The 27,007-nt window shown below is 37.3% G+C and overlaps 1 protein-coding gene across 1 annotated transcript in view; it reads left to right on the forward strand.

Annotated features, from left to right (window-relative positions):
• Nucleotides 1–4,856, forward strand: part of LOC126449166 (CLIP-associating protein 1-like) — a 292,116-nt gene extending 287,260 nt beyond the window's left edge. Inside the window, 1 exon segment of the mRNA XM_050091012.1 lies at nt 4,541–4,856. Within this exon segment, the coding sequence (XP_049946969.1) occupies nt 4,541–4,744 (204 nt within the window). The 3' untranslated portion in view covers nt 4,745–4,856.
• Nucleotides 4,857–27,007: the final 22,151 nt, after the last annotated feature.

The raw sequence follows: 27,007 nt of genomic DNA on the forward strand, positions 1-27,007 counted from the left end.
CAAAAATGCTGTCTAGACATGAATAGCAGTAACTAAACAAGTGAAATTAAATTTTAACTGCTGAACAGATGCTTAAACTGCTGGCAACTGCACGTACATTGATGAACAGAAAAAGTAAACATATGTAAGTCAATTCATATTGATAACAGCTCTACTTAAACAGACAGTGCAAGTGTACAGTTCTGCCACTGTCTGCACGAATAGTTTCTTTAGTATTGAATAAAAATAACTTTAAAGCTTGTGAACTATTGGAGCTTTCATTCACACAGAAAAGCATCTAAATCCATTGCCAACAGTCTGCATTATGTATGTTTTTATCATGTTTAGCAAACTCCTGAAAACCTAATGCAAAGCAACAGTTGTTTACAGTTTGTCTCTGCAGTCAAATCAGCTGTGCCCTCTAACAGCCAAACCTGAGTGGCTTTAAATTATCAGCTGTCGAGTAGTGTATTATGTGCAATAATGGTTAAAAAATTATTATGACAGCTCTGTGTTTTGAAGCCACACCACCTAGCATTCTAGGCAGATGTGGTGGACAATGTTCTATGTAGAAGAACATTAGGCACTGAGAATTATGTTGTTTCTTTTCTTTTACTTGGGGGATGTCTTGACTATTTTAATCTTTTCGTGCTATGGGGAAGTTTGTTATGCTTATTTTCCACTGTCTTTACAACACAAACCTTTCAACAATAAATACTTTGTGTATGTGATGTACAATTTATTCCTGCAGTCAAAGCACGATAATCATGATAATAGATGATTTAGCAGTGTTGCCAAGCATGTCTCAGGGTAATTCAGATCAACACAGAACCTCATTAAGTTGATACAAGTTCAGTGTAATAAGGCACAGCGAAATTGTGAAATGGGTTCATTTTCTGAATTACGATCAAAATTGACCTCCAATCAATGATTTTTATACAGTCAACCCTTAAATGGTCATCTGATGTACACGTTGCCACAGTATCAGTGGACTTTCGTGAAAATTACTGCTTTACTACCCAGGAAGAAACCCAAGGTTACAGTTGGACATTTGACTCTTGCACTATACACCTATTGCAGTTAACCTCAGAAATACTGAGGATGAAAGATCATTTAAATGTCAGACCAGATGACACGCAACATGATACTTGTATGTTCTACAGAATTCAAAAACTATGCCAGATTTTATCAAAGAAATGTATTCATAAGCACAAGCTGTCATTATTTTAGTGATAATGTGCAAGCCAATACAAAAATGAATATAATTTGATCAACCTATCTCTCCCATCAAAATAGTTTTGAGATCAGTAATGGCTGAACAGTTATTCTTTGCAACACATGAAAAAAGTGGTTGTTAGGGTGTAGAGAGGACAATTAAAATGTTATCTCAAAAGGAATGTATACAAAGACCTATGTGAATCAGGCCAGTTTCAGTTTTGTAATATTACAATCACCAAAGCTATTGTACCATGGAATAGTCTGTATATCAGTCACCTTCAGAAGTTAAAATACTTTCAGGAACCAGAAGTATCCATAACTTTAAGCCACTGGATTTATTAGGAAAATTGGAAGCAAGTAGGATCTGTAATGATGTGAAACCCCTGTGGAAATATAATTTAAAGAATAAATTGAAATCCCTTTTGTGAGAAGAAAATTTGATCCTATCTTGTAATGTAGCTTGCAAATATTACAATTTGTGGTGTGTGGGATTATCACTGAAATAAATAAAATAGAAAAGATGTTACTGTTCAATTCACGAACCCTTCAGAATCATCACTAACATTCCATTGGCTCAGAGTCCATCCTCTATTCAAATAAAAATGTTGCTGTTTTAAATTGTATTATTTTTACACAGTGTGGTTAAAAACTGAATAAATCAGGAAGTTTTTTTATTTTTTATTTTCAACTTAATTTTTTAAAACTGCTCTGGGTTGAGCCAGTTTGTTTTATAGCTTTGATTAATTAAGATTTCTCACTTGCACAGTTATGGACTACACTTGTTGCCATTGTTTCCTTGGTGCTGAAATATTATTTATTAAAAAACATAACACTGAAAAGATTTTTAAAAAATACAAATGTTTGCGCAGAAACAAATTTTGTAGAAAAATACCATGTAGAAACAGAGACCCCTATTTATTTTTATTTTATTTATTTCTTTTATGTAATATAATGCTGAAAACCAAAATGTAAATGTAGATGTTATGCTGCCTTGGTGAATTTGCTAAAAGGTATTACGTAACTACCACTACGTTACATACAAATACAATGTTAAATGAAAAATATAATTTAGATTCATAATTTTAGCAAGCATCATTTTGCACCATTGTGGTGTTAAAATAGTAAAAACTGGCAAACTTTGAAATGCTACAGTATGAAAACAGAAACAGATTTGGTGCATCCCCCCCCCCCCCCTCTCTTTTTCCTTCGTTGTGTACATGGTGAGTCAGGAGGAAAGGTATACACATTGAGGAGTGATTGTATTAGTGGTTGTGAACAACAACAAAAAAAAAACTTCATATAGACACATTCCCTATATTTAACACTACTGTTGTCTATTTCTCTTGAATAACTCGAAACCTGCTCCTTCCCATGTAAACATTTTTCAGTGCAAAATTAAACTATATTACATTTCCTTCAAAAAAGGTACTATTTATTTTCTCTCTAGGGCTAATAGTCTGTGCTCGCGAAGAGAACATGAGAATATTGAAAATCTCACGCAATGTGTACGCATCATAGCTTAGGTAGCTTTTGTATGACAATTTGAGGTAGTTTCCTGCCTTAATAGACCACAAGTGCCCCTGTCAAGTTGCTCGTCACAACTTCCTGTACACTGCTGTGTTATGTTGTCAGCAATGACAATGTTTGAATAATACGAAAAAACAAATAACAGTGTATATTGAATGTGATCTATGTCGGAAACCATTCAGAATATGGCGTATGTCCATATTAAGTTTCTTGTTCAGAATCACCTATTATCACCCCTAAAAGTATGTACCCTCTCTCCTGACTCACCCTATATACAGAAACACAAATGGCCGAATGCTGTTTATCTCAAGCACTTAATCCGTTGGGGTGATAGATGGCACCTTTGTTGTTGTGATATTGTAATTCCATATTACAACAATAAGAAGCATGATTGTGTGGACAGTTGTTGAATATCATTGGCAGTAACATGGTGGTGGAAAGTCTTGAAACTTAGTTTGTTAAGATTTTGCTAATGACATGTATTGCATTATGGGGCCCCCTTGATGCACTCTTGTATCTTCTACTTGTCTCTGCTGAAATTGTGTGTTCTTCAAAGTGTAAAGCCTTACAAGACATTTGAACTGATGTTCTGCACTACTGTCCAAACCTATCGCCTTTGCATGGTTTTTGACATTATGTTGTATGAAAGACAGAATTTTCTGGTTTCCATATTATTTCAAACCTGGCATTTCTTTGTTCTATTTGTAAAACTTTTCCAATGTTATTCTGAAGTTATAATAAGCTTCTAGTAGAAGAACTGATTATTTTTTAACTCTGTGTTGTCCAATACAGAATTAAACAAAGTTTGTGTGATGTCTGTATGTAATAATTGTGGTATCACTTTTGAACATCTGCAATCCTTGTTGTTGCTGCCATGAATATGATATATAATATATTGTGAATGTAAGTAGTGAATTATATATAAAAAAACAAAGATTAGGTGACTTACCGAACAAAAGCGCTGGCAGGTCGATAGACACACAAACAAACACAAACACACACACAAAATTCAAGCTTTCGCAACAAACTGTTGCCTCATCAGGAAAGAGGGAAGGAGAGGGGAAGACGAAAGGAAGTGGGTTTTAAGGGAGAGGGTAAGGAGTCATTCCAATCCCGGGAGCGGAAAGACTTACCTTAGGGGGAAAAAAGGACAGGTATACACTCGCATACACGCACATATCCATCCACACATACAGACACAAGCAGACATATTTTGGGTGACATGGTATTAGAAGGTAGTGAATTAGAAATATTGTGATACATTGTGTACATTTTTGTTATATGATGTGAACTGCTATGTGATAGATGTCAGTTGTAACACAAACATTCAACTATTAGGAAAATCATTAATGAGAAATTGGTATTTGTAAATAACTCTGCATCACAGGGACATAATCTTTTTTGCATTCATAAGTAAATGTCATATAATCGATCAACAGACCAGCAGGAATACAGGAAATGGGGGTTTGAAAAGTATCATTTACAACAGAGTGTATTCAGAGTTATGTTAAAAATGAAAATGAAATTAAAGACTTGCCTAGTTAACATCACCCAACTTAAATATTATTCAGTTATATCATTAATTTGGGAGACTCACACATGTAACAAGCAAAAAAGTGCTATGGTGTGAAAGAAAGAGTACAGCCTGAAATAAAAACAAAATATCACCCCATACCATAAAAACAAAACATATAATATTTTGATCATTTCCAGATATTTACATTATTTTAGATAAATTTTAAGTGTTAACATTTCTAGGACTAATTAGCTACTTTATCTCATTTTTATTTCAATAAATAATTTGTTTTGTTTACAGGCATATGATAACGAAGAAAGTTCTGTGAGGAAATCTGCTGTATTTTGTATGGTTGAATTACACGGTATTGTTGGAGAGGCAGTTTTGCAACCGCATTTAGCTAGCTTAAACAATAGTAAGCTGAAACTTCTTCACCTGTATATCAAACGATCGCACCATGGTGGTTCGAGTGGCATCACTTCACCAAAAACCACAACGTCGTGAAACTTTTAATACTCGTTAATTTTGGCTTTAATGTATTCTATCATTCCAGTGCTTGTCAATTTTTTTAACGAAACAGAGTTTTCCAGTTATTAAAGCCCAAAAATAAACAGTATATTGCATGTATTTATTTTTCACCCATTAATTCCCATATATATTTCATTGCGTTGTTTTATAGCTACAGAAATTATTGTAGCACATATTTAGTTCAGTGTAATACATGTGTGTGAATGAACAGTGAACAGGAAGTAAGTAACATTTTCTGCCAACTGCCAATACTGGTAACAGGTGCAGATACCAGCAGTTAAATGTTTTATGTTAGTGGCTTTTCAACTAATTTGACAACCGGTGACAATATGAAACACAGTCAGTGAAATGACACACAATAATTGGAACCAATTCTGTTACATTCTGTATTGCTACGAAATATACAGGGTAATTATAATTAAAGTTAAACTTTCAAACCACTGTAGAAATAATACCACTGGTCATAATGACGTCAAATTGCAACGGAATATTATCGGAGAAGGGGGAAAACGTATGGCAGAAGAAAAATAAATACTTACAAAATGTCACAATAGATGGCGCTGTAAGCATTATAATTTAATAGTGGTCAATTACAAATGACAAATGAATCTCACAACCATTCCTAAGGTGTAAATTTGATGTTAAACAAACTGTACTACTCAGTGTGCATGGATGTATATATGTGATACTGTTAATTATGTAAGCTCATCCACCACGGCAAGGTCATATCACATCAGATGGGAAAAATCGGTTTTTAATTGTGCTGAGCCCAAAAACCGCATAAAAAGCATCACTCACATCAGTTTTTAATTGTCCTGAGGCCAAAGACCACATAGAAAGCATCAATCACATCAGTTTTTAATTGTCCTGAGGCTAAAATCCGCATGAAAAATCATCAATCAAAATCAAATCGGATTATTAATTTCCATTTGACTGGTGCAAAACATGTTCTATGCTGTCCACCGTTTTCTGCAACAAGTTGAAATTGAGAAACAGCATGTTCCACAACTGATCAAAATGTTTCTGGGGTCATATTCAGAATGTGTTGTGCCTTTAATGCAGCTATATTTGCAATCAGCACACTGAATGTAACATCTTTCATAGCCCCACAGCCAAAAGTCACTTGGATTAAGATCAGGTGATCGGGACAGCCAGGCTGTAGGGAAATGGTGGCTGATAATTCTAGCATTTCCAAAATGGTGCTTCAGCAGCTGATTAACTGGATTTTCAATGTGTTTAGATGTGCCATCTTGCATAAAAATGGTCCCATCCAAGTTGTTGCCAAGCTGGAATGACGTATTTGCGCAAAAGACACTCATAGTGCTTACCAGTGACGGTACAGGTGTACAAGTAACAGGACCGGAAGCACCTGTCTCTTCGAAAAAATATGGCCCTATGATAAATGATGCCGTAAACCTGCACCACATAGTGACCTTTTCAGGATGAAGTGGTACTGATTGATTTGCGTGTGGATTTTCCATTGCTCATATTCGATAATTCTGTGTACTGACATATCCTGTCAGATGGAAGTGGGCTTCGTCTGTCTACAAAATCTTCCATGGCCAATCATTGTCCTCTTCAGTGCGAGCAAGAAATTTTAAAGCAAAGGTCTCTCTTGCTGGCAGGTCAACAGGAAGCAACTCATGCACATGGGTTATTTTGAATGGATAGCAAAGAGGGATGTTTCGTAGGATTTTACACACCGTGCTCACAGGTGTGTCCAATGTTCGAGCAATTCTCCATGCACTACACATTTGCACACCACCACCTGTCTCCTCCTGCATTGCTGTGGCCACTGCTTCCACGGACGTTGAGTCAATTCTTTTCCACCCTTTACCACGTTGCACACCAAAAGAACCCATCTTTTCAAATTTCTGAAACATTTTCTCCAGACCCACAGCAGTCATTAGACCAATGCCTTTTTTCAAACCCTTCAGTGTCCGGAACTTCTGCAAATAGTGATGTGTACACAGTCATCATTCTTGTAATACAGGTTTACAAGAAGAGCACGATCCTGCATTGAGATAGTCATTGCGTACGTCGCAGACGCAAAAGGAAGAAAAGCCGTGTACCCAGCATGTGTATACCAACATCTATGGGTTGTGCGCATGCCAGTTGTTTTCATTTACGTATCCTGACACATACAGTCCCATCTATTGATAAATTTTCACACTATTTTTCTTCTTCTGCCATACGTTTTCCCCCTTTTCTCATAACATTCCATTGCAGTTTGATGTATGTATTGAGGAAACTTATAATTCTTTACATAATATCACGATTTATTTTGGGTGTTTACTCAATAGACATTTGCAGTAAGACATATCTGAAATTATCTTATTTCATAGTTATTCTGGGGTTGACACATCTTCTGCCCATACCTTATTCCATTTGGCTGTATTGTCAGCATTGTATTTTTTTGACAGATTTAAAGGGTTAAAATTAAGTGAACATAATTACTTCATTTGCAAAATGTGTGGATCATTGGTCTCCATAATGATCTTTCTCTACTTATCTCAAGGAACAGTAAATTTAAACACAAGTAATGTTGGAAGTAGTTGTTTTTTCTCAGTATCTCCAACAAGAAATGATAGAATAATAGATGTTGCAGATAATTACATAAGGAAATAGGTATAGAAATGCATATTTTTAGAGTGAGTGGACCTTTTTTTTTATATTTGATAGAGCATGTTGAAATTTTGCAGTGGCACAAAACATTTGCATAGTCATCATTCAGTAAAACCACTTTTTCATATTAATTGCCTAAAAAATACACTTAACTCATACTAAGGTAATATGATAAACAGATTGGCTGCATATTGTTGCATCATTGCCAAATATCACTACTAGAGATTGAGATACCTGAAGTTAGTGGCCACTCTACAAACACCAGATATTGAAACTTTGCTATGGAAACTTGCCCATAGCAAACAACTGTCACTACTGAGATACATTGATGTTGCCTTTCATGATGAATCGATAAACAGCTGCTGTTGACGCCAAACATACATGCCCTCATCTGAGAAGTTAAAACAATGACTTGTCAGATGTTTCTCCAGTTGTTAATAACCCTTTTTTGTTGCATAATACATACTGATTTGATCAATGATCACCTGTGAAGCAAGTTTGGGTGGTTGTGGGGTTTCTATGGGGCTAGCTAATATGTTTGGGGCCATAGCACATGATCATGATTGAAATCTTGCCAGATTGATGGCTGTAGAATTGCAGGGTGTCATGCTTCATACTGCTACATTTGTTGCCATATATTATGTACCAAACCAAGCATTCACTATGGTCTTTGTAATACTCTGTAGTCATGTTTATAGCCTTTAATGTGTCTACATTCACGCCAATTGTGATACATTTTAACTATTGCAGCTCTGTAACATCTCACAAATGTAGCAATTTGTTGCACAAAGGCACTAGTCTTCTCCAGAGAAGAGAGAACTGGGAGGGTGTGGTGTGGGTCAAAGGTAGACACATGCTAGCAGTGCCACAAAGTATTTTCAGTCCCCCCCCCCCCCCCCCCCCCTGCGTCTCCTCCTCTTTCCAGAACACATTTACATTTTTACTTTCACACTACTTAAACAACTTTATATTTACTCATTACATTTGTTCCTTGCTTTCCTATCCCTATTATTTAAGTAAGAAAGCTGCTATTCTACATTAGTTTCAAAATAGATTAAAAAGAAAAATAGGACTCAGCTCCCATTTTGACAAATGTTTTGAGACTTCTTCAGCAACATTTCTTACAGTCGTGGCACTTTATCAAATTTTGTCTCTATCAGGATGTTTAGTCTTAAATTTTAACAAATTTACAGTTAAATCTGTTGAGAGAGTAGATGTTGTCAGTATTTTAGGCCAGCTGTGACACCAAACTTTATGGCAACAAGATGACAGCCAGTGTGAAAATTTATCACATAAGAACATTATTTTTTCTGTTATAAAGAAAATGTGTGCGAATTGTAATGATGAAATTGCAAAGCTGAATGAACAAGTGTAAGGTTAACAATTCAGAAACAATGTGCTGAAAATGGACATCTCACATTTCATGTAGGAAAAAGTGTTCTGAATACACTGGAAGTTTCACAAAATATCTCTTCTGTTTCTGAAAAATGATCAAAAGTTGCATACGAAAACAGCATGCTGAAAGTACATTATCATGTAAGTAGTGAAACATAACGTAAAATTTGTGCACAAAAATGTCTTTCAGGTAATTTCAATTATGAACTGTGGGAGTGCAACTAGTAATCTCGAATCACGTCGAAAGAAAATAAGCAGTGTAAGCAAAGCACAGAGATGGATACAACCACAGAAGAATTATATATCAATCACCAATTTGATCGTTGTCAATGAAGCTACCTTAAGAGTTTCTCATTATGCGTTATCAGCTACCATGGACAAAAAAGACATAACAAACAGTCTTGTCACACATCAAAAAATAGACTTAAAATCTGTAACCGTCAACTGGTAAGAACAGGTAAATTTTTTCTTCATGCAGATTGTCTAGGGCAAAACTTAGCTGCAAAATTTTTTGTGTAAATAAAGATATGAAAAATGGTAATAAAGGAATTCAAAATGTGTGCATGAGTTTTAAAAATATAATATTTGACAACATAAGCAACATAGAAAGAAGGTTCTGCATGATGCAGTCACCATCACTTTATAATAACAAGGAGCCTAGGAACGGTAAATAATAAGTTGGATTTGCTCATTTATTCATTCCACCCAACCACAAAAATTAAGATTTTGGGAGAATCAGTCATGAACTTCCGTATCAGTGAAGTAATACATCTGCAAGACAAGTGTACAAGTTCACCACTAGTCAGCTATACTAGATAATGGCAGTGTATGTATCCACACAGAATTTCATATGAGAATACTGTGTCTTTTTTCATTAAAATGAATATAGCTTAGATAATAAAACAGATGGCTTTGAAGCAGTTGTTATAGAGTCGGTACCACTTGCAGTCATGATGGAACACCAGCAATCTGTAGATAACATTCATTGTTTTGAAATACATGATTATACCGTAGCAACACTTGACTACAGAGCACGTAATACTCCCTGTGTACAAAGTTTGCACTAGGACCTCCTTTGGTAGCACTCTTGAGCTTGACACCTCAAGAGAGCACTTGTATCATTTCAGCCTCAAACCATCTCTATGAATAAATAGACTGATTCTATTACCACAACACCAGAAAAATCATCTGGCCGTGGATATTTAGTGTTACCTAGTGGATTGTTAGGAGGTGTGTATGTGGGTGGGGTGCAAAGATCTGCTTGGACTAGTTCCTTGTAGAATACTTCACACATGCTTGGTTAATACATCAATGCCATGACAAATTAGGATCAAATTGTCTCAACAGATTCTATAAATTATCACCTCTCAGATTATTTAGGCCAAACTTTATTACTAAAATTCAGACTAAGAAACACATGAGTGCAATCTACACAGGCTGACTCCTAGTGGTATAAAGAACTCCACAAGCAGTGTAAACATTAATTTCACTAAGTAGTAAGAAGATTAACACTTTGGAGGCTGGCAACATAGAAGGATATCGGGCTTATGAAACCGGCTATTTATGCTATTATTTACAGCATTACTAGAACATGTGTAATTGATATGTCTTCAAGGGTAATACATACTAAATAACTGCCAAACTTCAAGATTTATTGTCCGTATTTACTTTAGTTCTTTGATGCTTACAGATTTTAAAATAATGGTGACAGAAAGTATAATTATCCTCGCAAGAAAAAAGTTTGTGGTGAGTTATCGAGCAATTTATTTCTCATGAGTTTCCAAAATTTCTTGCTCACTTAATAAACGTGACATATTTGTATCATACTTACAGCAGACTGCAAAACCTAAAGATTACATGCACAGAATTACGTCAGTGCAATCATATTATCTCAACCATTTGCGACAGTAAAATAACTAGAAATTCACAACAGAAGGCAGCTCCATTCAGTTTCCAGTTAGCGAGACATCTGTACATTGTTCTCAACTGAAATCAGTCCCGTTTTTGAGCAATAGATTGCTCATATGGCAAGAAAATTGCAGCCCAATCTATACTGAGGCACAGCCTTTTTAACACAGAGTTGTGGTCTGTGCTATGCTTGGGCTTGGTCTCCAGAGTGTTAAAAGCAATCAGTATTAGCCAACAGATACAAAGCTGATATCATGTTTCAAAATCTTGCTGGTGAGTTGTAGTAAAATCAGAAACAATGCAACAGAAGCAAAAATTAATACTCTAGAATTAATTGAGTAAGTTATTGCAGCTCTGAACTCTTCTATTCTTTAATATTTCTGATGATTACTTTATAGATACTGTTGAAAGTGATGTCAGTGTGAAACAGGATGCACAGCATACATATAAAACAACTAATTTAGGCTAGCTTCCATAAAATTACATACTTAGTTGATTCTGATCTCCACAGCTATGCTGTTTCGTCGGGCAGTAACCGTTGTTCTACTTGGGTTTTGGAAGATTGTTATTATATTTACCTTACGACTAGTTTCAGACAGCTAATTTCAAGCAGTGTGTAAGATGTATGCATGTAATTTGAACTGCTTGAAATTAGCTAACAACTCAAAGTCATTGGTATGAGTACAGTATTTTGTAGCTGAGGTGATACAAAGGGTATTTCTTTTCCATATATCATAAAATTATATTCTGTAACTGAGAAATGAAGTGTGCTCGATATTTCAAAGTTTCTTTGAAGTCTACACATAAACTGTGAATGTCCAGTCACCAGGGCGAAATCTGAACACATTGCAAGGCACAGGAAAGTACACTAAATCCTTGCTAATCTGGTCCTCAGTAATACGGCCTGGCCCACATCCAGCCTCCAGTTGCTCAAGCAGAAATGACACATATGGTAATGAATTCTTCCTTACAATAATTAATGTTAGTTAATTACAGTGTTACACAATGCTATATATGCTTAAAATTGTGGCTATCTTTACAGTTCAGTAGAATGCCTTCCAAAGGAAACATTTTATGCTGGACCTCAAGCAGAAACTCGAAATCAGAAATAAGTTGAACTCAGGTTCTTCACAGAAACCTGTTGCTGCTGTGTAGAATGTTTAATGAGCAACTTTTAATGACCGATCTTTAACAGATGAAGAGAGAATCAAATAGCTTAAAGGAAAGTTATGATAATAAGCTGGCACTTCCACTAGTCTGACATCCATGTGTGCAAGGAATGACCATGTTAGCAATAGTCTAGTGTATGTTACATGGTTGCAACTCGATTTATCTCATTCACTTATTAGATGCTCACTAAACAAGGCACAAAGAGCTTACAAAGCCTCCTCTTGAGAATGGCTATTAAAGATTGAAAATATGTAATAAAATAATATTCCAATGTTCGTGCCATTGCATCCTATACATAGCAAACACACAGCTCCATGGCCGGAAACTTAGCAATGCAGTAATGCCAGTTGAAATACACTCCTGGAAATGGAAAAAAGAACACATTGACACCGGTGTGTCAGACCCACCATACTTGCTCCGGACACTGTGAGAGGGCTGTGCAAGCAATGATCACACGCACGGCACAGTGGACACACCAGGAACCGCGGTGTTGGCCGTCGAATGGCGCTAGCTGCGCAGCATTTGTGCACCGCCGCCGTCAGTGTCAGCCAGTTTGCCGCGGCATACGGAGCTCCATCGCAGTCTTTAACACTGGTAGCATGCCGCGACAGCATGGACGTGAACCGTATGTGCAGTTAACGGACTTTGAACGAGGGCGTATAGTGGGCATGCGGGAGGCCGGGTGGACGTACCGCCGAATTGCTCAACACGTGGGGCGTGAGGTCTCCACAGTACATCGGTGTTGTCGCCAGTGGTCGGCAGAAAGTGCACGTGCCCGTCGACCTGGGACCGGACCGCAGCGACGCACGGATGCACGCCAAGACCGTAGGATCCTACGCAGTGCCGTAGGGGACCGCACCGCCACTTCCCAGCAAATTAGGGACACTGTTGCTCCTGGGGTATCGGCGAGGACCATTCGCAACCGTCTCCATGAAGCTGCGCTACGGTCCCGCACACCGTTAGGCCGTCTTCCGCTCACACCCCAACATCGTGCAGCCCGCCTCCAGTGGTGTCGCGACAGGTGTGAATGGAGGGACGAATGGAGACGTGTCGTCTTCAGCGATGAGAGTCGCTTCTGCCTTGGTGCCAATGATGGTCGTATGCGTGTTTGGCGCCGTGCAGGTGAGCGCCACAATCAGGACTGCATACGACCGAGGCACACAGGGCCAACACCCGGCATCATGGTGTGGGGAGCGATCTCCTACACTGGCCATACACCACTGGTGATCGTCGAGGGGACACTGAATAGTGCACGGTACATCCAAACCGTCATCGAACCCATCGTTCTACCATTCCTAGACTGGCAAGGGAACTTGCTGTTCCAACAGGACAATGCACGTCCGCATGTATCCCGTGCCACCCAACGTGCTCTAGAAGGTGTAAGTCAACTACCCTGGCCAGCAAGATCTCCGGATCTGTCCCCCATTGAGCATGTTTGGGACTGGATGAAGCGTCGTCTCACGCGGTCTGCACGTCCAGCACGAACGCTGGTCCAACTGAGGCGCCAGGTGGAAATGGCATGGCAAGCCGTTCCACAGGACTACATCCAGCATCTCTACGATCGTCTCCATGGGAGAATAGCAGCCTGCATTGCTGCGAAAGGTGGATATACACTGTACTAGTGCCGACATTGTGCATGCTCTGTTGCCTGTGTCTATGTGCCTGTGGTTCTGTCAGTGTGATCATGTGATGTATCTGACCCCAGGAATGTGTCAATAAAGTTTCCCCTTCCTGGGACAATGAATTCACGGTGTTCTTATTTCAATTTCCAGTAGTGTATGCTAATCATCTCAAGGACTGTCATAAACAGTTTCTAGGATACAGGGTCACTCTGCTTTACTCCTCTTCCAATCGAAAATTTTCTTTCATTTTCCTTGCTGACAGAATCCATCTATGATACCTCGATGACTTCTGTCAGCATAGAAAAAAACACGAGGGAATATTGCATTGAAAGAGCCATAGAGCAGAGTATTGCTGTATTCCAAAACTGTCTATAGCACTCCTTGAGATGGCTATGCCCAAAATTATTTGGAAGGAAAGAGGAACTAGAATAAATGGAGAGAGAGTCTCTAACTTGAGATTTGCAGACAATATAGTAGTCCTAGCCAACGATATGATAAAATTGTAATCCTCTGTAAAAAATTTATCTGAGAGTTGCGAGAAAGTGGGCCTTAAGATATAGCTCCCCAAAACAGATACTAGCACAGATGGATAAGTGAAAGACAAATAATTTTGAACAATGACTGCCTAAAAATGTTAACAAATATGTTTATTTGGGACAGTTAATTGATATCCTAGGAGACTTACAACCTGAAATTTTTCACTGAATCTAGCTAGGGTGTATGGCTTATGGAAGAAATACACCTATTTTTGAATCTAATATGCCAACAAACTTTAAAAAAAAGTTTGTTTTTGAAAAGTGTGTTTCTTCTGTTCTAACTAATAGCTGTGAAACTTGTATTTTAAAAGAGTGTTTCAAATGAAAATTACAAACAGCTGAGGGAGCTATGGAAAGTTCACTACTAGGTCTCTATAAGACAGTTCAGAAAAGAAGTGAAGACTTACGAGCAATAATAGGCATTCAGATTGTTGTGAAAAGGGCTGTAAAATGGAAACGGGTAGGACATATCACACAAAGAAACGTTTGAAGATGGACAAAGGCAGTACCAGAGTATAGCAGAGAAGATGAAGACACGAGGAAGACTATCTGACCATGAAGAATTTAAGAACATTGCAGGCTTCAACTGGTAGGGATGAGAGAGAAAGAGAGGCATGGAAACAACTACTAAAATTGTGTTTGCTAGCTTTGAATTAAGGGAGGTTACACCTTGCAAATGTTGAATTAGTTGAACAATAAATAGAGAAAATATCTATAACCAGCCACTTTTTAAGATTTCACAGGCCTAAGTAAACTTAATGTAAAGTTTGTGTTTCAGGACAATAGCCGAGCGATCTGAGGCACCTTGCTACAATTAGCACGGTTTCCCCGTCGGAAGTTCGAGTCCTCCCTCAGGTGTGTGTGTGTGTGTGTGTGTGTGTGTGTGTGTGTGTGTGTGTGTGTGTTGTCCTTAGCATGAGTCAGTTTAAGTTGATTAAGTAGTGTGTAAGCCTAGGGACCGACGACTCAGCAGTTTGGTCACATAGGAACTTACCACAAATTTCCAAATTTTCAGGACAATAACAGATAATGGGACAGTGCTGTAATTAACAAAAAAGAGAACAGCAAATATCTGAAGAACTATAGATCCAGTAATTGTTTGTTAGTGGTATATAACAGTTTTATTAAAATTATTACTAATTGTCTAGAATAAATCTACTCTTAATCCAGCGGGGAAAAAGCTTACCGTGCAAGAGAATCTAATTTAGTGGACTATGTACCAACTAAGTTGCAGAAAGAAGTAATGAATATCACGTACCACTTTATGCTGGTTTTGTAGGCTATGAGAAAAGTGTTCATCTCTGTCATTATAAAATCTGTGTGTGCAGCTCTTGAAAAACAAGGAATAAAATCTATCTACATTAGTATGTTGAATAATTGATACAACAAGGCTACAGTTTCCATTCAATTACACCAAGAGAATGTGGAAAGTTTTGAATTGCAAAATGAAACAGCCAAGAAGACATTCTGTCATCAAAACTTTTTTATGCAATTGTGGAAGATTTCTTGAAATCATCATAAATGAATAAACAGATCTTACCTCACCCTCATTTTATGTGGGATTATGCATTTTGGGTGTTTCAGAGTACAGAAAAAAGAGCAGATGGATAAGAGAAAGGGCAAGAATTAGAGGACATTGTCTGTCGTATTCCTTATGATCGGATAAGGTTTAGAGGACACCTTAATTAAAGATGGATTGACAAACAGAATACATAATCAACATCTCATATGCACCCAAATCACTAAAGCATTATTTTTCCAAAATTAGTGATCTTCCAAACTTTAAATACCTCAGAGAAACAATTCAAGAAACAGAATCCCTAAAAGTTGTATAAAATGTCAGACTGTAAAATTGAAGATGACAAACCAGCTGTCCAAGGACACCAGCAATAAAAAGTCAGTACAGACAAGTAGAAAAATTAGGCATGTGCTACATAGTTGAATGAAGAGTTACATTCACAATAGGGGAAATAAGGCAAATGGAGAAAAAAGAAAAATTCTTAGAACTAAAACAGTGGAAATGATAGTTGCAGATTAAGAAACAGTAAAGAAGTCCACACAAATCTCCCAAAGCTCTGAGACTCAATCCAGGAAAGCCCTGCTGTGTATTTTGAACATAAGAAAGGAATGGAAGGCGCCAAAATTTCCAATATTTCAATAACAAAAAGAAAGAAATATTAATGGCTCAGTGAAATTTAATAAGTCCTAGATGAGGTAACTGTATCAAATGACGACATTAAAAAAACAGAACATTTCAAAACAATAATTAAACACTTTCAGCATTTTTAATATAATACATAAATTTGAATGCAGGAAAACTTTAACTGAGAAACAGAAGACATCAAAGTGAAATAATGAAACAATACAATAAAGAAAACAAGTCTATCAGCAGATAGAATAAATAATGAGCAGTTGTTTATGATGTGCAGATTCGGTCAACTTCTCATATAGTTTAAGTCAATACTTCATTTATAACATAACCATTTGAAATAGATATGAATTCAAACAGTTTTCTAGAAACTGCAAAACAATGAAAACACAAATTACTCGTCTGAGTGATGTAGATTCATATTCAGGATTAAGGTTCGCATTTGTATTCAACCATCCTGATTCAGGGGTTCCATGGTTCCTTTAAATCACTGCAGGTGAATGGTGGTATTGTCCTTAAAACAGGAAATGGCTACTTCTTCCCTTATCATTGTTCTGTTGATTCATTAATCTGTCTCTAGTAACTTCACCATCAGTGAGATGTTAAGTTCTTCATGTTCAGAGTACTTTCTTGGGGTGAACAGTATCAAATGTAACTATAACTTCCCAATTATTGGCTACACAGTTAATTAGTTAGTTAGTTAGTTATGTATTCCATGTGTGATGTTCATGGTAAATGTTATGATGTGGAAAGTGTCAACTAAACAAACATAGAACATGTATTGTAAACACTAAAAACCTTTGTATGGGTGTATGCTGACCATTTACAGGCCTTTTTCTGCATAAGAATCCCTGCATACAAGAATTTCTGTACAAGAGTTCCTCTAAGGCAGGTGTGGGCAAATAGCAGTCCACGGGCCGCATGCAGCTCAGTAATGGTTTTTTTGTGACCTTCCAAGACAGACAGAATTTTTATGTAACAATTTATACCTTTTCTGTAATGCAGAGTTAACTAATGCATGCAACCATTTTAAAAGGTGCGGGCCTCAGCTAACTTGTGCTTCCACAAAGTAGTCCCCAAGCCAAAACTATTCTCACCTTGCTCTGCCATGCAGAGGGATTTTTTAAGGAGAAAGATGTTTAATCTAAAACAAATTTTTCACTCGGTGCTGACATGAAACTTTCTGGCAGACGAAATCTGTGGTCTGGACTGAGACTTCAACTCAGGACTTTTGCTTTTGGTGGGCAAGTGCTCTATTAACTGAGCTACCCAAGCATGACTCACAACCCACCCTCATAGCTTTACTTTCACAAGTACATTATCTCCTGTCTTCCAAACTTCACAGAAGCTCTCCTCTGAAACTTGCGAGACTAGCACTTCTGGAAGAAAGGACATTGCAGAGATATGGCTTAGCCACAGCCTTGGGGAATGTGTCATGAGTTTCACATGTGTAGCTTAGTCAGTAGAGTGTTTGCCAATGAAAGGCAAAGGTCCAAAGTTAGAGTCTCAGTCCAGCACACAGTTTCAACCTGTCAAGAAGTTTCATGTTTAATCCACATTTGGAAACATGTCTGCTACCTCTCAGTCATTTTATTTCTGTGGGAAGATAGTCAAAATGTTTTATAGATGTATATTTCACCCCTTTTGTCACAAAGTTGGATTGATAAAAGGGTAATGCAGATTATTTTTCCTCCTAGTTTTGTACTTTTCAGCATCTCTATTACTCTCAAACTTAGATGCATTGTTGATAACAAATTTCATAAGTGAAATGAACATGCTGTAATTACAATGGAAAATGATCTAGAAGAAAAAAAAAACAAAAACAAACAAAAAAAAAAAAAAAAGAAACAGAGACTATTACCATTGGGAACATTTTGATATACTCATACAAAAATTAACATGATATGAAATAATAAATGCAGTGGGTTAATGATTTGTATCTTGTCCACATGACAGAAAGCAGAGTGAATCAGGTTGATGTGAATCATGGAGCAAAAAGCATTCAAATTTTAAACAATCAGACATGGTATTATACAAAGTCCTGTTGCCAAGAACCTCATAAAATTCTGGTCCTATGCAAAATCACTAATTGGGTCTAAGGCTTCTATCCAGTCATTAATTGATCAGTAGAAGATAGTAAAAGTAAAGCTGGAGTTTGAAATTTCACATTTAAGAAATCATTTATGCAGGAGAATTGTACTACCATACCATCATTTGATCATCCCACAGACTCCTCAATGGAGGACATTGTAATAAGCATTACTGGTGTAGAGAAACAACTGAAAGAATTGAAAGCAAACAAGCTTTGGCCCTTACTTACTTGTAGTTTTCATGAATCTCTCACCCAGTACAAAGTCTCAAGGAACTGGAAAAATGTGCAGGTGACTCCTTTATATAAGAAGGGTAAAAGAATGGACACACAAAATTACAGACAAATATCCTTAATATCAGTTTTGCTGCAGAATTCTTGAACATATTCTTAGTTCAAATATAATAAATGTCCTTGAGACAGAAGAGCTTTTGCCCACAAAGCAGCATCGTTTTAGAAAGTGTCACTCATGCAAAATTCAACTTGTCCTTTTCTCATACAGTATCCTCTGAATTATGGATGAAGGGCAATGGACAGATTAAATATTCCTAGATTTATGAAAATCATTTGACACAATGCCCCTCTGCAGACAGCTAATGAAGGTATGAGCATACAGAACAGGTCCCCAGATATGTGAGTGGCTTGAAGACTTCTTAAGTAACATAACTTACTATGTTATCCTTGACAGCGAGAGTTCATCAGAGACAAGGGTATTGTGAAGAGTGCCCCAGAGAAGTGTGATAGCATTGCTGTTATTTTCTATATATATAAATGATTTGGTGGACATAGTGAGAAGCAGTTTATAGCTGTTTGTTGATGATACTGTGGTGTATGGGAAGATGGCATTGCTGACTGTCTGTAGGAGGATACTAGTTGACTTAGACAAAATTTCTAATTGGTGTGATGAATGGCAGCTTGCTCAAAATTTAGAAAAATGTGAGTTAATGCAGGTAAACAGGAAAAACAAACCCATAATATTTGACTATGCCATAAGCATTGTGCTACTTGACAGTCACATTGATTAAATATCTAGATGCAATGTTGCAAAGTGATATGAAGTCTAATTAGCATGTAACACTGGCAATAGGGAAGGGGAATGATTAACTTCAGTTTACTGGAAAAAATTTAGGGAAGTGTGGTTCATCTGTAAAGCAGACAGCATACAGGACACTAGTGTGACCCATTCTTGAGTACTGCACCCCGTCAGATAAAAGGAAAATGTTGAAGCAATTCAGAGGCAAGCTGCTAATTACCAGTAGGTTTGAACAACACACAAATATTACAGATATGCTTTGGGAAGTCAAATGAGGATCACTGGAGGGAAGGCAATGTTCTTTTTGAGGGGCACTATTGAGAAAATTTAGAGAACCAGCATTTGAAGTGAACCTCTGAACAATTCTATTGCAGCCAACGTGCATTTTGTATAAGTATTATGAAGATGAGATTTGAGAGATTAAGGCTTGTATAGAGGAATATAGTCTATTATTTTTCCCTTGCTCTATTTGTGATTGGAATAAGACAGGAAATGGCTAGAAGTGATACAGGGTACCCTCTGACACACACTGTACAGTGACATGTGGAGCATGTATGTAGATGTAGGTGTTTAAGGTCCATTGTTGTTTCTATTTTACAATGATCTACCACTAAGATTGAAAGAAGATAAAAATTTTGCCCTTTTTACAGATTATAGAAGCTTAGGAATAAATAGTAATACTGTACATGTCAGGATGAATTAAAGAGCATAAGTGGGCATCGAGGACTGATCCTGTTCACTCTAGAGTTGCTAAAAAAATGGAGATTTATTCTCCTCCTCCTATTCTATGGGATACATTTGGTCTGCCATCTGCTATGACCATGGGGGGAACCACGCATCATGGTGGAGAGTATTTTGTCCTCAATGGGAGGAGCAGGCAGACACATCTGTAGAGTATGAGAGCTGATAGGCAAAAGAGCAATCCACTGCTGTGGCCACTGTCTCACTGGTCAACCAACACCCGCCACGTGGCTGATATCTTCTCTCCCATTGGTTGGTTTGAACCTTACAAAAGTGTAACCTGCTCATGAGCCCTGTGGATAGCATCCCTAGATCAGCAGAACCAAGCATGGGATGCATCCCCATTACACAGTGCCACTGATGCACAGTGGAAGTCATAAGAAAAATACTGCAAAATCTGAAAAAGAAAATAATGCTCTTTTTTAGCCTTAACACCACTTTGGGCTGCACAATTCCCTCCCCCTCCTGTGAGAGCCAGTTACGGGTCATTAATTGATTTGCATAAAGTTTGATAATAATCAAGTAATGTGTAACTGTCTAAACAGCTTTCTGGAGGTTGGTTGACATTTAGTGTTTTAAGAAAAGGGGACTTATCCTAATGGAGAGTGTAAATGAAATGTTGAAAAAATACGAGGGGCAAGCAGGGTGCACAAAGTTTCAGTATTGCAATAAATCATGTTCAAAAGTATTAGTTCTTGAAGCTTCTTGCTTGTTTAAAATGTTACTTCTCAAATGTGCGACATTGTTGGAGTTGGTGCAGTGGATGGTTGTCAACCATGCATGGCTCTGAGCGTAGTAGCGGCAGGCAGCTGCCCTGTAGTTGAGCCAGTGCATGGTTACAAGGGCACCGTGATAAGGTCCCTGTGTCACGGCCGACATGCAACAAGTGGGTTGACTACTGGTGACTGCAACACTCACAGACGGGAGTCGCATCAGTGGGGGTTTGAGTAGTTTACATTTCATAGAAAGGAACAGAAGAGTAATAATGACTGTCATTAGAAATACAACAGTTTGCCATTAAAGACATGATTACAAAAGAAATGAATTACAGAAACTTTACATAACTCATAATAGTTAGTAAACACTTGATATTTAAAGTTAACAAATAAATGTAGGTTTTCACTTTGCTTATCTGGTCTGATTGGAACTGCAGCAGAAATGGACTAATTACTAGAAATAGAATTCATATCTTAACCTAAAGGAGTGCCATGCCTTTGAAGTGACCTTTTCACCCCTGATATTTACTAACTGGTTTGAAATCTAGTACAGCCTGTGGTGCTTGCTCATGTGATTTACCATAGTCATATTTATATAAAATCCATATAATAAAGCCAATGACAAGTAGAGCTAAAGGTTCAGACATAACACTCAGAATGACCACTCAATTGGAATAATTTTGAGTGTCATTCGGCAGGGTGTGCAGTAGCATGATCAAGAGAAATTTGCCCATGCTCCTGGGCTAGGTGTTTATTGATGGATTCTAAGAGGTGAGTCCAAGATGCACTGGATAATGTCAGACAACTATGTAGTTGTGGCAAGGGGACTGGCACTTCAGGTAGGTACAGCAGGAAAGGCCTAAGGCTATTGTTATAGTTATAAACTAAATGTGCAGAGAGCTTAATAGTAGGGGCAGTTATATTGCATGAAGACATACTGAACAAAAGACATCATCCACTAAAGTGACCTGAAAAGTTGGGGACATGGCAATGGGTTGAATACAAATCAAAAATACTGTAATGGGCTGGTGTATGGAATATAATAAGCTATTGCCAACAGGGACGAACCAAGGTTTTTACTCTGTCAGAAAAATATGAGGGCAAGGAGAAGTAGATGTTTTTGTTAGGAATAATGCAAGTTCACAGTTCCTCACCCCAGTGTTGAGTGATACTGTAGGACACATGTACTAATTGGTATGTATAGAGTATTGAAATTCATTAAAATGCATAGTGACGTGTGTTTGATAGTATGTAAGTAGAACATCATGTACGGGCAGAACTGTAGGCAGCAGTGTTCTATCGCAGGCTGTATTTGTGTTTCCATTAGATGATGTTGCCAGTTTGCCATTGAAAGAAGCTGGTGAAATATTAGGAGAGTTGTTGAGTAGAATTGAGAGCATGGCTATGGGAAAAAAATGTGAAAGCTGGACAAATAGATTTTAATTTACAGATAAACCCTCTAATGCACTTTTGGCATGAAAACAAAACAGATAAGTGTCTTGATCTTCTAAGGACTAAGGAAACATTTTTTATTCCAAGCTATGTGCCTGTAACACATGTGGTTGGCAACCACACTGAGCTATCTGCATGCACATTAAGTTACAATGGAACCATAATTTATTACTACTTGTTGATCCATTTTGTCTGAATACAAACCTGAAGCTGTTAGGTAACTAATGTATGCTTCAGTGTTTCGTGAGTGAAATTACAGACTAGCAGTAAGTTGTCAGAAAGTGACACTTGTCAGAAAACAGTAGCAAATGAACAAAGAAGTTTAGGGATATCAACAAGGCATAAATATGTGTCCACACTAGAAGTGCAATCTGGTGCTTCTGTGCCAGGACATCGCATGCAGAGTGCACCTAGTCATTAGTGTTATCAGCATAACGTTGGAGTAGGGGGCATTCATTGGCTTCTCTAATCCAATGTTGTTTGCTAAAATAGGCATGAATTATCATGTTTATCTTCCTTTAAGTGGAGTTTGTGTGCCTGACTAGTTGGAGTGGTGGCTGATATCTCATGATTAGGTCTGATTAAAATAATATGGATACTGCAACAGGAGAGGAGTGATACCTCAATATTAAATGGCTGGGAAAGAATATGATAGTGCTGGTACTGCCAGGGGATTTAGTCATGATTAATCCAGCTAGTTCCTCAACAACTGAAGAAAGAAATATAGAATAGAGCTGACAACATGGTAATAGGCTAAGTGATGAAAGCGGGAGGGTCAAAAAATTAACTGCAGCAACAATGCAGCAGTGGGCACCCACTGGTCAATCCCAGCAGAATGGATGCACCTATTCCATGTCCCACCAGTAGCATGAAGGAACTGTATTATCTGAATTGTTCCACACTATAGCCTATCTTGAACTGATTAACAGAACTATGCAGTACAAAGTTCCCATTTGCTTAGGGGCATGGTAGTGATGCTATTTGTATGTGATATTTAGTATTCCTTAATTCAGGTGCAAGCTAGAGCTTGTGGTATTGGCAAGGTGAACAAAAGTTCCAGAGCTGTGTTACACAAATAATTATGGTAGTTCTTATGGGAATAATCCATTGTAATCTGTAAGATGGAGATTATTACCATAAGCCAAATATAAATTAAGTGCATCTGAATGAGCATATTGTGCCTCAGGTCAGGCACAAAAAATGTCTATAATTCGAAAAATGATTTACAATATTAAGAGCAAGAAGAGAAATGTCCTCAAAGCTAGGGTATTTCCCATAGATATCACTTACAAATAAACAAAATTGTTATCCAGTGGACTAATTACATTTGCTAATTCCCAAAGGCTTGTGCTTAGCAATATCTAACTGCATTGAAATATTCACACCTATTCATAAAATTAAAACACATCTTCAAATGGTGGTCAAGCTCAGAGAGAAGAGGTGGACTGTCAAGGGAAATACATGAACATGTTACATGAAATACAATGCTTTAAGGTGGAGCTCCAAACATTAAATTAGCAAAATATATCTATTCTTAAATAACACATATAAATAGCGGCAGAGCAGGAGCAGATGAGATAATAGTTTAGTTATTATCTTCAGTATTACATATTTTTGATCTTGGTCAGTATAACTTACATGAAAGTGCTGAGTAGTACGTGTCTAACAGCTTGTCTCATGGTCTGTTATGCTCGTATACTTCAATATTATTCTCGTGGTGTAGAAGCAAGGAATGATCTCTTGTATGTATTGCTGACAATTTCAAGCTCTCTCAAATGTGTTAATAATTGTGTGGTTATCCATCGAGGTTTGGTATCTGTGCGTGTTTTTATTCCTGATATCTATGTTCTTCATTATCAAGTTTTTGCTGCCAAGTTATCCTTGATTGCTAACTCCTCAGTGGTGTTTGTGGTGGTTTTTTGACTTATCTCCAGCATCCAATCAGTTATCGAGGTGATTCAAAGGTTCTTGTAGACAGCGGCTGCGGATTCTCCAGCGATGAACTTACATTGATGCACGTAGACTGTTTGTCTGTGCAGTATATCATAAATAAATTGCTTAAAGCATAAGGTATTTGTTTCAGAACATTGTGTTTAGCATCTGATAGATGAAATAAAATTAATTCAAATTAAATTGGTTGTTGTATCAAATGTATGGTTCACATGTGCATAGACAGGTATGCACAATTATGTTATTGTGATTTGCAAATATAGAGAGATGAAATAACATTTTACTCCAAAGTTTTTAAGTACATTACATACACTGTTGAGGATTGCAGCAAATGTATGTTTGGTGTGGCTGGTCTGCTGCTAAGTGCTTATCAGCAATGCTACATGAGACTCAGCAGGTCAAATGTCTTTCCTGTGTCTTGAGCATTTCTTCTGTAGTGCAGGCAGCTAGCACCGAAAATCACGCAAGAAAAATACATTCAGTGGTCTTTTATTTGTTTATGCAGCAGCAAAATCAGTTTTGATCTATGGTACACACTGGTTTCTTTTAGTTCTGTATGCAAAGCACATGTAATTACCTTTACATAAGTTCCTCAAGGGATACTAAATGCAAGTAAAAATGACAGTTTAATAGACTGGCTATGTATGGTTGCTCAAGAGGTTCAGTACAGCTGTTAACAAATGACAAATTTTGTCTCACCTAGGTGAAATGTTACCGCATATCGTCAATAATAAGTCTCTATCACATTGTGCTATAAAGTAATATTTCACAATTTTGCATTTCCATTAGAAATCACTGCTTGGACTAAAGTCTGTGTTAGACATTGATTTGCCTGGCAAGAGCTGTCTATGCTGTAGTATATTGTATTGCCTCTCTCTCACATAGTGAGAACTTTTGCAAAAGTGCTTGCTGTATTGGCACCTGCTAAAACATGAATCTCCATCAATTGCCTCATCTACTGCAACAGGTAGGATGGCCCAATCTGCTGACAATCAGTGACTGTACAGGGTTGGAATAACTCTTTTTATTCAGAATTGTTGGCATTAATATCCTGAGTTTCCCATCATGTGATGCAGTTAAGTTGCATTAGAGGTCGTCAATATGCCTATTTTTTCCTCCAAGAGGAACTCAAATACTTCTTTGGTATGCAAGGATTGTACCAAATTACCCATATGAGTACTGTACCTTCAAAAACTGGTTTTATTCAAGTCATTAGGCAGATGCCTAACTATTCAGATGATGATTGGGTTTAATTTTCACTTTCTTGTTACAAAATTTCATTGTTAAAGTATGATACAACATACAAACTTGGCGAGAAGAATTCATTTTTCGATATTTGGAAAGTTAGCTTGCGGTGTGGGTGTGTGTCCTTGCACAGGCGCCTCACCAACATGTGGAGCACAGTGTGGAGCTGGTGGCTAAAGGCTCTGTGATGTCACAATGCAGCCATTTTTCTGTTTCGATCTCACAGAGCCATGTGCTTGTAGAATGGTGCTGTTTGCGACATAATGCATAATGTCAATGGACCATTTCGACTAATGTATTCTCCCATATTCGTTATGGAGAAGGGTTGAAAAGCATCTAATGATTAACTTGCATGTGATGCTATGGTTTGATGATATGTAGTGACAAATTTGTTGTTCTGCTGTTTCCAGGCTGGCAGAAGTAAACTTAGCTTGACAGACTTCTTGTTCTTCTAGTTGTTTTTGTAAGCAGGCACAGGAGTGATAAAGGCATTAATGTGATGAAGAACTTCAGCAGTTCTTATGAATTATTTGAGTTATGTATCAGGTAATCTGAATGAATGTATAATCAGCAGTTATAAGTGTTGAGCTTGGCTGTGTTATGTCATATACAAGAATCCTTAAAAAGCTTGCTCATGTCAATCACTTACTGAAAATATTTGTAGTAGACTCTATCCAATAGAACTGAGGTGTACATAAACAAAGTGTAAAATACTGGTGTAATGATTTACAGATGTTTTACTTAAGTGTGTGACTCTTGGCTCATTCATAATATTGAGATACAATGAAGTATTTGTTTACACTTGTAAGTGTGATTACAGTATAATGGCAGTATTTCTAAACCCAGGCAGCTTCAACATTTTGTTACATAGCAATTAAACGAGAATGAAAGTTAGACTGAAATGTAGCATATTATAAAATATGTAAGATCGATGTCTGGTCTCCTGTAGAAAGGCTGATGCAATAAAATTCAGCAGTTATTCTCCAAAAGTATAGCATAAGAAGTAGTTTATGAACTAGTTTCTGACAAATCCTCTAACAGAGTGTAATCAGTAGTCTTTGAATATATTTAATGTTCAGATGCGACTTGTGAGTATTTCTGAATGAAAGTTGTTGGTAAGCATTTGAGAGGCCTTTTATGACGGCTTACATCTGTTTCTAGTGGCAATAATATTCTGTAAACTAAATACATCGTATATGCCTCACAGAGGTCTTTTGTTGTACATGACTTCCAAATTCAATGACCTTGTAACTGCTTAGTCTTTTCTACGTGAAGTGTCCTCATCCACAACCAGGAACATCTGGTTGCAAATGCTAGTCTGTGTAACTTAGATATTTCTATATCAAAAGCCCAGTTGTAGCTTCATGTGTTTCTGCAATTTGCATGATTTTGCCATGACTGCAAAAACAGTTACTATGACTCTCATTTAACATTTATCCTCATGTCCTATTGTTAATTACAAAATTATTTCTCTCTGCTCTGGTTGCTAATTCTCAAAACTATGCTTTATATTTATAACATGACTTTTATATAAACACATATGATCATAAACATAAAAAGCACTAGCAAATTCTTACTGTGTATAGGGACAGCAATGGATCTCCTTGG

Source organism: Schistocerca serialis, unplaced genomic scaffold, assembly GCF_023864345.2.
Source record: "Schistocerca serialis cubense isolate TAMUIC-IGC-003099 unplaced genomic scaffold, iqSchSeri2.2 HiC_scaffold_710, whole genome shotgun sequence".
NCBI lineage: Eukaryota > Metazoa > Arthropoda > Insecta > Orthoptera > Acrididae > Schistocerca > Schistocerca serialis.